At 36.9% G+C, this 11,852-nt stretch overlaps 2 protein-coding genes across 4 annotated transcripts in view; one reads left to right on the top strand and one right to left on the bottom strand.

Moving 5' to 3' along the window:
- LOC135583539 (mitochondrial pyruvate carrier 1-like) overlaps positions 1-3,987 on the top strand; it is a 5,884-nt gene extending 1,897 nt beyond the window's left edge. The window contains exons 2-5 of one of the 3 annotated variants that reach the window (XM_065082934.1): positions 2,387-2,504; positions 3,045-3,099; positions 3,209-3,344; positions 3,821-3,987. In XM_065082934.1, coding sequence (XP_064939006.1) covers positions 2,412-2,504; positions 3,045-3,099; positions 3,209-3,344; positions 3,821-3,857 — 321 coding nt within the window. In that variant the 5' untranslated portion in view covers positions 2,387-2,411 and the 3' untranslated portion in view covers positions 3,858-3,987. Of the gene's footprint in view, positions 1-2,386; positions 2,505-3,044; positions 3,100-3,208; positions 3,349-3,820 lie in introns of those variants that run through there. The other 2 variants (XM_065082933.1, XM_065082935.1) reach the window with 2 other exon arrangements.
- Positions 3,988-4,941: 954 nt separating this feature from the next.
- On the bottom strand, positions 4,942-11,247 carry LOC103997940 (enolase 1, chloroplastic). Its single transcript, XM_009419283.3, has 7 exons — positions 10,752-11,247; positions 10,085-10,392; positions 9,739-9,893; positions 9,322-9,639; positions 8,490-8,636; positions 8,329-8,379; positions 4,942-5,289 (listed from the first exon to the last, which is right to left on the bottom strand). Exons 1-7 carry the CDS (start codon positions 11,138-11,140, stop codon positions 5,224-5,226), a joined length of 1,434 nt encoding a protein of 477 aa, XP_009417558.1. The 5' UTR covers positions 11,141-11,247; the 3' UTR covers positions 4,942-5,223.
- Between the last annotated feature and the right edge of the window lie 605 nt (positions 11,248-11,852).

The raw sequence follows: 11,852 nt of genomic DNA, 5'->3' as shown, positions 1-11,852 counted from the left end.
ATCCAACACCTACTGCATTAAAAATAACTAACACAGTGGATGGTGTTATGCATTGGAACCTGGCATATTGTAGTCTACCTATGAACCTTAGTAGTTGATGTGAGCAGATGTCACAATACTTATCATGCCTGACGTTTAATGTTTGCCCACTTGCTGCACTTTAGCACAATGGCACATACCATCCTCCAGCATAGATTATATATGACATGAACTCTTGCAGCATTCTCTGTTAGTTGATCTGCAGATTTAGTTGATTTGTGAAGTATTTAAGATCAAGGACTGGCTTCCATCTCTGCATGGGTTGGCAAGTTCTATGCTAGAATGGTATTGATGTGTACCATTTAAAGTTAATTGGTGGCGGCACATGCCTTGGCCTATTATTGGCATGTGCTTGTTTGCTCACCTTTCTGTAATGGCACGAAGTGGCAACCTTACTTGAGATCACAAAACTCAGGTAAATGAAGTAAAAAATAAAATGGCAAACTTTATTTTTGTTTTAGGAACTTCCTTTATGTATGAACTAGCAAGCAGATGATGATGAATAACGAAATTAGCTTTAAGACACAATGTATTTCCTTTTGTGTCAAAGAATTTCTAAAGTCCTTACTAATGAAACTTTTAATGGGCTAATCACCTAGGTAGAAAAACAATAGCAGAAGAACTTACATTAAATATCGCATGCACTTTATTCTGTATTCCCCTTTCTAATTCTTATTATCCTTTGCTATATTTCACTAAGCTATATGTCACCTAGTAGATTAAAAGAAAAATTTTATTAGACAGTTGTGAGACTAACAATGTTTTGTAGATCTCAATTTTGGATAGTTAAGAAACAACATATACAAAAATGTATTGCTGAGATGAGACTGTTGAGATGGATATGTGAATTCTAGGAAAAATAGAAAAGAAAATATTTTTATTCGTGAACAACTAGATATCGTTTTAACGGAGGATAATATGAGAGAAAATTATTTAAGATTGTATGAGCATGTGCTTAGAAGACATCCGGATACGATAGTCAGAAGAGATGAAATAATAAATATTAGTGGCATGAGAAGATGTAGAGGAAGACTTAAAAAGACTCTAATAGAAACTATAAATAAAGATCTATGTACTCTGAACTTAACTTAATATATAACTTTTTACAGATCTCAATAACAACGAACGATCCATATATCTGATCTCAAATTGTTGGGACTTACCACTTTCAAAGTTGTTGTTGTTTATGTGTCACCTAGTGAATCATAAAGACAACTATATTTGAGCGTCCCTAACTCAAGTTTGAGGCAGTGCTCATTCATCTCTGTTTCAAGGTTGCCTATAGAAGTTATTTGGGCATTTATCGAGAACTTATGGACGAAGAAAGATTGGATCTGCCCCTCCCTCTACCATATCCGTACAAATAGAATAGTCTATTTATACATAATGGTAAAAAGGGCTCCTCTAACTTCTATAGGAATTCTGTGCAACTAGCTTCCTGTACCTTAATTTACGCATTGCAAAATCAATCTGATACTTTGATCCGATCAATATGTAGTCATAGTGCATGATCCATTCATGTAAGGATGTCGCTATTTTATATAATATTAGAGTTTATTATAGTGGAAATAGAATGTTTCTATTTCTATCATTCACTTGTAAAATTTTCATTGTTTTAGTTATATATATATATATATATATATATATATATATATATATATATATATATATATATATATATATAAGATAATCCTGAATTCTTTTATATATTGTTGTATAACTACCTAAAGAAAAAGCATAATTTTTGCACCTATGTGGTTGATTTTTTACGTGATGCTTTGAATCGGATTGTTATTGACCCTAAAATTTGACTGATTTCTATTAAAAATAGGGTTTAAATCAAAGTCATTAAATGGTTTCTAGATTTCTAAATATACATATTGATGCTCAAGTTTGACATTGAACTTAAAGCAATTATAGTGGAAAATGTTATGCAAAACATATTAATGCCAAGAATTCAAATCTCAATCCAATACTGGCTCGAACAATCATTCAAATAGGTACATGACCATTATATTAGGTGGTATACCAAACTATACCCTTAGCATTACCAGAAAAAAATAACAGGTTGATAATGACATATATGGTTTGTGAATAACCTGCATGGTCTGATACCAACATATATGGTCCAGTATTAGTTTTCGGTCAAATAAATAGATACCGGTCAGCACCTACTGGTCCGGCCAGTATGTGAAACCTTGGTATTTTTATAGGGAAGTCAGTAATGCTTTTTCCATGACGAACTATTCCATGCCATATTTGTATCAACTATGGAATTTGTCTATTCTTCTTACATTTTCAATTAGTACATTAAAATTTAAGCTTCCTTGTATATTTTTTCATAAAGCAGGTAGAAGAGATTGGTGTTTACAATGGCAGCCTTTAAAGCTTTTTGGAATAGCCCTGTAGGGCCAAAAACAACTCACTTTTGGGGACCAATTGCCAATTGGGGATTTGTTGCTGCTGTATGGTTCCTTATCTATCTGGATGTTTTAGTTACTTTTAATCTCAGATTGAATATTTGCTGTTAGTGTTGGATGAATCCGTATATCAAGAGAAGATTAATTCAGAAAGATTACCAGCCAATGGGCATTGTTTTCCTGCTCTACTTTTGTTTAATTTATTCAAAGTTTTCACTCGATATCTTACACTATATATAACATAAAACAATATAGGAATATTAGCGAGTAAAGAATGAAAGAAACAAGTGTCAAGGTGAACTATTCAAATACAAATGCCATGCAACCTGTCCAATATTCATCTAATAGGTTTGTGGCATTTATTGGCTACTATAGTTAACTACCTGTAGCTGTTTTCTTCTGACGTCTGGTTAGACCTGCTAGTGACTTTTGCTGCTGATGTGGTAACTTGCTAGACTGGTAAAAAAATAATGACTCGCACTTGGTCCAATATAGTACATATCTTATGCATCTTCTGTTATATTTAGTTTATTTTTCGTCGGATGCCTGCATTTTCTTGTTTTGTGAAATGGATAATCTTTTCAGGGTTTGGTGGACACGCAAAAGCCCCCAGAGATGATTTCTCGGAACATGACTGCAGGTCTAAGGAATGCTTGGGTTAGAAATAATTATATATATATATATATATATATATATATATATATATTTCTGTAGAATGAACTAAAATCATCTTTTAACTGGTGCTGCAGCCATGTGTGTCTACTCAGGACTTTTCATGAGATTTGCATGGATGGTACAGCCACGTAACTACTTGCTTCTTGTATGCCATGCCTCTAATGAATCAGTTCAGCTGTATCAGTTATCACGTTGGGCAAAAGCACAAGGGTGAGAATCTTGTTATTTAAATCATGGAACTTGTGAAAGATACTGTTTTTTCAATCTTCTCAACATGTGAGGAACCAAATACAATCCAGTTGCATTTGGTTTCAATTAACCTGCAAGATCATAAAGCCAGGCCATGTCTTTGCTAGCACCTCATTCAATGTGTTTAAAACTATTTTCGCCATATGATTATTGTGATGCATGATTTTTAATTTTTCTGTGAATATAACTGAGCTAGGATGCTAAAACTGTGGCACAATATTTTGTTGATAGAAGTAATGCATATTGTGATAAGAAATTCACTGTGTTGGGATTCCATCACATCCTTTCTTCTAGCATGCTGTTATGAAGCAGTGAAAAGTGAAAACTGTTTTCTGTCTGGTTCATATATACAGGCATAAGTGACGATGCAAATCTTTGATCAGAAATAGCATGCTCGTTGACTTGTTATCAAGCATACTGACCTCTTTTTATCACAGGTTCCTGGAGAAGAAAGAGCCTGAAGGACAGCATTAAGCTTTTAGATGCGCTGCTTCAACAAATTCGCAATAAGAAATTGATGTGTCGTGTTCTAACAGCATCAAATTGCTATAGAATTGATGAGAACTTCCTTGGAAACATCATTTATTCAGACCATTTGATTGAATCTGTGCTTTGATTTGAATGAACTTTTTTATCTGAAATCACATAAGTCAGTTGCTGTTGATATAATATTCACCTAATGTTTTAAAAACCGTTAAGTGTCCAAAGGCATCACGGTTTATGTTAAATTCACAAAAGAATTCACAAAAGAATATAATATTCACAAAAGAATAAAGTTTTATGTTAAATTCAACCAACATCATCATTTTTCTTTTTTCCTCGTTTATTTTCAGCCAAATAGGTTTTCTTATTTTTAACAACGGAGATGAACTTGAGGTTTTTACACTTATTTTTACCTTCGTATCGTTGGTTTGTTTTCTTAATCTATTGTTCGTCTAGCAGTGTTGATGAATGAACAATTTCTTTGATTTTGTGAGTGTAACACCTACTAGGAAATATAGTCCTCATGCTTGATAGAGTGATGTCAATAAAGATTCGACATCACCTTCTTGTGTAGCTCTTATATTTGCGTCGCTATTACATATTGTATGCGTCTATTCATCCATTCTAATTCTGTGTGCAGATGCAAACCTCACTCCATCTTCTTTCTTCATTTTGTGGTTATGAGATAACTTAATCCCTTTCTTGATTTTGTGGTTATGAGATAACCCAATAGATGAGATAACTGCTTAAAACTGAACCACCGACACCGAATCAATCATATCAGCCGACTAAAATCACCTATCACATCCAAAGTGGAACAAAGATTAAGATGCTTGACAAAGGTACACTCGAAATAGGATACTCCATCCCGTGTCGACAAAAATGCACTCCTGCGTGATCAAGAAAAGGTAATGGAAGTGACGGCATTGTTCAAGGAGAAAGAAGCTGCTCACCCCGTGGAGAGGAAGCAGTGTGTAAAACTCTCGGCTGTAATGCGACATATTTCCACAAGCAGTTCATCCTATGTTCATGTACTGATCCAGTTCATAATATTCACGGATGTCAATCCAAGATATAGTAGAACAGAAGTCAGACGATAATATATGAAAGTCAATAACGATACAGTTCATGAATAGAAATCGGCATAGCAGGAAGAACAATACATATGTATTGTCTGAAGAAGAAATAATAGATGTTCCTTCCAAAATGCATCTGAATGGTTTGCATCTTTAATCTATAGCCCACTTTGGCACAACAATCTCTAAAATTTGGATGAGTTCTTATTTCCAGCTAAACATGAACTCGAACAAATTACTCTTTGTGGAGGTTGAGGGCCTCTCCAGCACGACAGATCTCTCTACGGTGATCTGAAAGCCTCGCCGGCATACCGGACTTCACCAAGCTCCTCTTCAATCCGTAAAAGCTGAGCAGAAAAAGATCATCCAAGTGAGGGATATTGAAATGAATGCCAAATGAAGCATGATCTACACTTTTTACTTTCACCAGTATTCACGGTTAGGAACTAGCTTTGTTAAGCTTGCTTATCAAAGAATAATCATTAATATAGAAGTTTCTCTTAATGAGATCAAATATCTGCTTGTAAAAAAAAAGAAAAAAGAAAAAAGAAAATATCATATGCTAGTTGGCTTAAATATCGCTTTGCTTGGTGATAGCTGCATTTAAAACTGAACATCAAGCACATGCTCTTTGATGAGCATTTACTAGAAATTTGATTACTTATATGTGATCAATCAAAGTATTTTAGATGCTTGGCTAATGTAAAAACAAGCAGTCTGGTAATTTGGCAATTTAAGAAGTAATATTGTTTAAGCACATGTAACCAAATAAATAAAAGCTGGTAAACCATATTCATCAGTATAATGATGGCATTGAGAAGTGAATAATGAAATATTAAGAAAATAGGCTATACCAAAATTGTAGCTTAAGGTTATATCACTTAAGTTTATCCTCATCTAATAGCCTGATCTTGCCTGGCTTACCAGAATCATGCACTTAGGAATGCATGGTTGTTGGGTTGGCCCGACCACATTACTGAACTGATGCCCATACTACCATGCCTTTTTCTACTTGATTCAAGCAGCAACAATAAGATCTGGTTCTTGATAGCATGCCTGGATCTTACTGGTTGAACTGTTTGCCTCTAGTCACTAGATGAATGCCCTAGCTTGTGCCAGGTACTGTCACATACAGGACCTAGGATGACCAAAGTACTGCGATTCAATGTCTTTTTTGCTCAAGGTACTAAACCAAGTCAAACCTAATATCAAGCTATAAACTTAATTGCATTTCATAAGGGATGAAGAAGATATGCCTCACGCAAGAGAGGCCTCATTCAGGGCTTCCTTTAGGAGCAATAATACTGACAAATTAATGGGAAAAAATCACAGTCTGCTAGTTAAAAAGACCACATTTAACCTAGAATATGAAATATCTTCCAAAAGGAACCAGAATCTTAAGATAGCATGGGCACATCATCTAGAATTACATAAGCTGGTAGTTAAGGGAAATATGGAGAACAATTTGCTTTCTTCTTATTTTGGTCTTGCTAATCCATACATAGCCATCATAATTGTATTTGGGCTAATTACATATTACCTCCTGTAGTTAGCTATGATTAGTATCTCGGTCTCTATAGTTTAAAAAGTAGCATTGGGATCCCTATATTTACCAAAGTGAAACATTTAAACCTAATTCTTCTTACTTCGTCAATTTCAACGACGGAAAAAATCGAACGTGCTATCACGTGCATAAACGATACGAATGAAAAGGATAAAAAGAGTAATTTTAATATCTTTTAAATTATTAATTTCATATAAACCTTTTTTCCCCCTTCGGTTCCGATTCAAGCGGCTTTCACAGAAACTTCTCATTGTTTTTCTCCCCTTCGACTACACTGCGAACGAAGTTGAAGAGCGGGATGTAGGTAGGCAACAATAGGACAAAGCGCTCGTTCGAGAGATTAAGTAGTATGTTTGCTATGAGTCATCTTGCGGCATCTATCGTGGAGAAGCTTTGGCTGTCGGACACCATGTTGGGGATCTGCCTCTTGTAGAACACTGAAGTTGCGTTCATGTTCGTGGCGGAAGAACGCATCTCTCTAAGCCTCTCTAGGACAGGTATTTTATAGGATATCAAGGTCTCTACTCGATCTACATCCACAGTTCGCTTCGCAGGGCAACTATGCATTGAATTCAATGTTCTATAAGAGGCAGATCCCCAGCACAGTGTTCGACTGTAAAAGCTTCTCCACGATAGACGCCACAAGGCGACTCCTGGAGAACGCACTACTCGATCTCTCAAACGAGCGCTTCGTCCTACTGTCGCCCACTTGCATCTCGCTTTTCAACTTCGTCTGCAACACAGTCGAAGGAGAGGAAAGCGGTGAGAAGTTTTTGTAAAAGCCTCTCAGAGGGGAAGAAAGATTTATATGAAATTAATAATTTAAAAGATAATAAAATTACTTTTTTATCCTTTTTATTCTTACTGTTTTTGCACGTGACAACACGTGCAATTTTTTCTGTCAATGAAATTAACAACATGAGGAGAATTTGGATTAAATGTTTCGCTTTGATAAGTGTAGGGATCCCAATACTACTTTTTAAAAGGGACCGTGATGCTGATCATAGCTAACTACAAGGGGTAATCTGTAATTAGCCCATTGGATTCTTTTTACCCTCCAAATTGTGGAAAGCTTACAGTTAAGCCATAAAACGTTAGCTATATATTTACTATAAAAACAACCTCCACTGCTGCAGATTGGAAATCTAAAATTGTTATAGAAAGCATTTCTAGATACGATTACCTGTCAGAGATTTTACCTAGTTTTGGTCCCATTTCTAATTTTCCCAAGCTTCCTATTGGCTTTGTTTTCACAAGACAAACCATGAGAAAAAACACTGAAAATCTGCATTCACTCTGAGCTCAGTAAATTCTTTTATTTTTTAGCTACATAGTCTTTTTTCATGCCAAAGTAAGGGAAACATGATATCGCCTTAAGGCTCACTAATTAGTTTGTAGGTAGTGAATCTAAATTTTTCACAAAGTCAACCTTCAAGAATCAAAAAGCAATTCTTACTTTGCCTGGAGATGGAAAAGCCAAGATAAAATTAAAAGCTCACTATAAAAAACAATATTCATCTCAATGGTAAGATGACCAGAGAGCAAATGGAACACAACTATATATCTGTGATATCTGAAGATTACTTTGATAGTTCTTAATCTTAGAAAAAGCTACTAGACAGGAAATCACAAATTTTCTCAAGATCAGCAGATTATTTTTCAGATAATTTATAGGTCGATTTCCTACTTATATATGCTTTTGTTTGTTAATTTAACTTTTTTACCATTCTAAAAATACTTCAAGTTTATTATCAATTTTAGAAAACTGAGGCAGGTAGTAACATTAATATGATTGAAGGAAAGAATAAAAGGTCTTTGATACCTGATTATATTTAGCCAGCCGCTCGCTACGGCAAGGAGCCCCTGTTTTAATCTGTAGGCCAGATAAAGAAAACAACAATTAGTTATTTATTTACTTAGGCATGCCCACAAATCTAGTAAGACATACATCAACAACGAATATGCAGTGTTGAAAGGTCATACCTGCCCGCTAGCCAGCCCAACAGAAAGATCTGCAATGAAATTGTCTTCAGTCTCACCACTACGATGGCTAACCATTACCCCCCAGCCAGCAGCTTTCGATTCCAGAGCAGCTTTAATTGATTCAGTAACAGTACCGATCTGGTTAACCTATAACAGTAAAAAAAACATTAAATTTCAACACCAGTAGACACACTTATTATACTAGGAAAAATATCTTTCATAGGCCAATATTCTTGCATATACAATATTTTACTGTGAAGGAGCTTCAAGAGATATCATAGAAAATCACTAGGTTTCTCTGATTCCATGAGAATGCTTCTTTTTCTAATGCTTCTTTTTCTTGCATGTTTTTGTTATTGTGAAATTTCGAATTACCAATGGCTTCAACATTGGTAATTTGATCAGCAAGAGGAAAATATACAAAAGCCAGTATATGATAATGTAAGGGTTGAACTAAAAATGGCAATCAGTATCAATTGACACTAGTGTTTAAAGTTTAAACAAACTATTCACACAGAATCAAATGAGCACATGCTTAGTAAAACACGTTCATTCATTGATATAAAAGGGGATTCCCCTTCCAGATATGCCATTTATTGTGTCCCAGAAAACAAAAACAATAATTAATAAGAAAAAGAAATATTCATCTAATGACATAATAACTAATAATAATTATTTATTTACTTAAATGAATTTAAACTAAATGATGTTTTTTTTATGTAATTGCACTTTGAAACAATGATCAATATAATGAAGTTAGTATAATCCCAAATGAAAATAGCATTAGCTTAACCTTTTAATGCTGTTTGAGATGAAATAGATAACAGCTTACTTTTAGTAGCAAACCATTGCAGGCCTTCTTTTGAATAGCCTCAGCAATCCTCTTCGGATTTGTGACCAATAAATCATCCCCCACAAGCTGGATATCGACTGAAGACTGTAATGATGCCCATGAGGACCAATCATCTTGGTCAAAGGGATCTTCAATGGACACAATAGGGAAATCTCTAACAAATTCTTTATATAATTCACAGAGGCTTTGAGCAGTATAAACATGAGCTCCATCATTTGGCTGGTTCTTAAAGTTCAGATCATATCTTCCATCCTTCATGAAAAACTCAGAAGCAGCCGCATCCATTCCAATTTTAATCTGCACTTGGCGGCAAAAAAGAAATAAGAACACATATGTGAAACAAGGAACAATCTGAGAAACACAACATAAACGACAATATAAATAGTGTGTCACAACCTTTCCTGTATAACCAGCCCTCTCAATAGCATCCATAAGCAAGACCAGTCCTTCCCTATTATCTTGAACATTTGGAGCGAAGCCACCTTCGTCTCCCACATTGCATGCATCTTGTCCATATTTTGCCTTGATGATACCCTTAAGGATATGATACACTGCCATAACAACATAATGTATCATATGGTTACATTACAGAGATGCACAAGAAAATTGCAATAGAATATTCGAATGGTTGAATTGCCTGTTTGCTAAAGAAGCAATAACTTAAAGAGCATCAACAAAAGGATTTTAACTTTGGACAGACACTCAGATAAGAACATATAACAAGAACAAATAGAACTATTACCTTCACTGCCCATACGGAAAGCCTCAGAAAATGAAGCCGCACCCACAGGCAATATCATGAATTCTTGCATTGCGAGGTTATTGCCAGCATGGCTGCCACCATTGATCACATTGAAAGCAGGAACTGGCATAACAAGTTCCTTTGTTCCTGATATATCCTGGATATGCTTATACAAAGGAACTCCCTTAGCTCCAGCACCAGCTCTGCATATGCTGAGAGAAACTCCAAGGATTGCATTAGCACCTAATTTTGATTTATGAGGTGTTCCATCAAGCTCGAGCATAATTGCATCCACATCAGCCTGATTCCTGTCAAAAGCAAGGATGGATCACATTATACAACTCATCTCAAACAACCTTCTTTTCCACATAGTTCGTTAAAATATCATCAATATGTAGAAAGTTAAATGAGGCTTAAAAAAGGACACTCCATTTTAGTGATCCTCTAATTAAACTTTTTTCTTTTATTGAAGAATATGTTGTACTTATTTTTTCTTTCCATTTTTCTTTAGGCATGTTACATCAACTCAAGCAATCCAAAAGGGCAATTTGTTTCTTTATATTCTTCTAACAAGTAGCTATATATCACCATTTAATATCAAATGGCCAAAGAAATTTGAAGAAAGTGTCATAAAATTTGTCGCTTTCACAGCATACATGAGACTAACCTGACGTCGACACCGACAAGCTTCGGCCCGAGGATCTCATTGATGTTCCTAACGGCATGGAGCACCCCCTTGCCCCCGTAGGTCTTCTTGTCGCCGTCCCTCAGCTCGAGGGCCTCGTAGATCCCTGTGGAGGCGCCGCTGGGGACGGCGGACCGGTAGACAGCGTCGGTGAAGAGGTCGACCTCAACGGTGGGGTTCCCCCGGCTGTCGATGATCTGGCGCGCCTTGACATACTTGACGGCGGACTCCCGGGAGGCCTTCGCGGCGGCCGTCTGGGGTGCGGCGACCGCGGAGGCCCGGATCGCGAGGTGGCGGGAGGGTCGGGGGAGGCGGGAGGGAGGAGTGAGGGAGGGAGAGAGGAAGGGGTTTGGGGATCGGGCGAGAGCCATTTCAAGCGATCGAGTTCCTCTCAGAGAAGAGGAGGAGGTGGATTTTATACTTGCGGCGATCTGGGCCTCGACGAGTCCGTCATTGGCCGATCAAAAATTGCCCAGAGGATCCTCTCCAGTTCTAATTCTAAATATAAATCACGATCACGCATCTTATCCGTCCATAGATAACATAAATCAATGTGTAAGAATTGGATCTGTATTGTACTTGGAGGAGATCTTGATTTGGGAGAGGGGGGTGGCGGCTACTTTGGTTGTATGGTCGTGTTTGCTTGGCCTTTGAAATGGGAGAAGTGAGGTTGGTGAAGGGAGGAACGGGTAGGTGGGAGAAGAGGAAGGTCGGTCCCGCCTAAGAATCGACGGCCGTGGTGGTGACTTGCATAGAGATCATGATGCGCGTGCACACCGTCGACGTTGCAAACGTGCGCTTGACTCACCTTGCGGATCGTCGAAGTCCGCAGGTGGCACCAACCACGGTCGCTGCTTCACTTCCCGGCTTAACTCACGACAAGATGACGTGGCGATGGGCGACGACGAGCGTAAGGTTTGGTCCAGCGTGGCCTTCACTTAGACACGGCCATACAAGGAAGAATTTAAAGGGTAAAGAGGACATTTCGTTGAAGTGCTTCGAAAAATAAAAGGCACGCTGAAATATTAATAAACCAAACCGGTTTAATTCACAAATTGGGTCAGGACATTAGACCGGGTTAGT

This window comes from Musa acuminata, chromosome BXJ1-9, assembly GCF_036884655.1.
Source record: "Musa acuminata AAA Group cultivar baxijiao chromosome BXJ1-9, Cavendish_Baxijiao_AAA, whole genome shotgun sequence".
Classification (NCBI taxonomy): Eukaryota; Viridiplantae; Streptophyta; class Magnoliopsida; order Zingiberales; family Musaceae; genus Musa; species Musa acuminata.
Note: the sequence above shows the minus strand (reverse complement) of the source record. Positions and strands in the feature narration are given on the sequence as shown.

Coding starts and splice junctions, on each gene's coding strand:
- LOC103997940 (XM_009419283.3), bottom strand. CDS start 11,140: ATGGCTCTCGCCCGATCCCCAAACCCCTTCCTCTCTCCCTCCCTCACT. Junction 9,894..10,084: donor TTTCCGTATGGGCAGTGAAG/GTAATAGTTCTA, acceptor TTGTTATGGCAG/TGTATCATATCCTTAAGGGT. Junction 9,640..9,738: donor GGGCTGGTTATACAGGAAAG/GTTGTGACACAC, acceptor CGCCAAGTGCAG/ATTAAAATTGGAATGGATGC.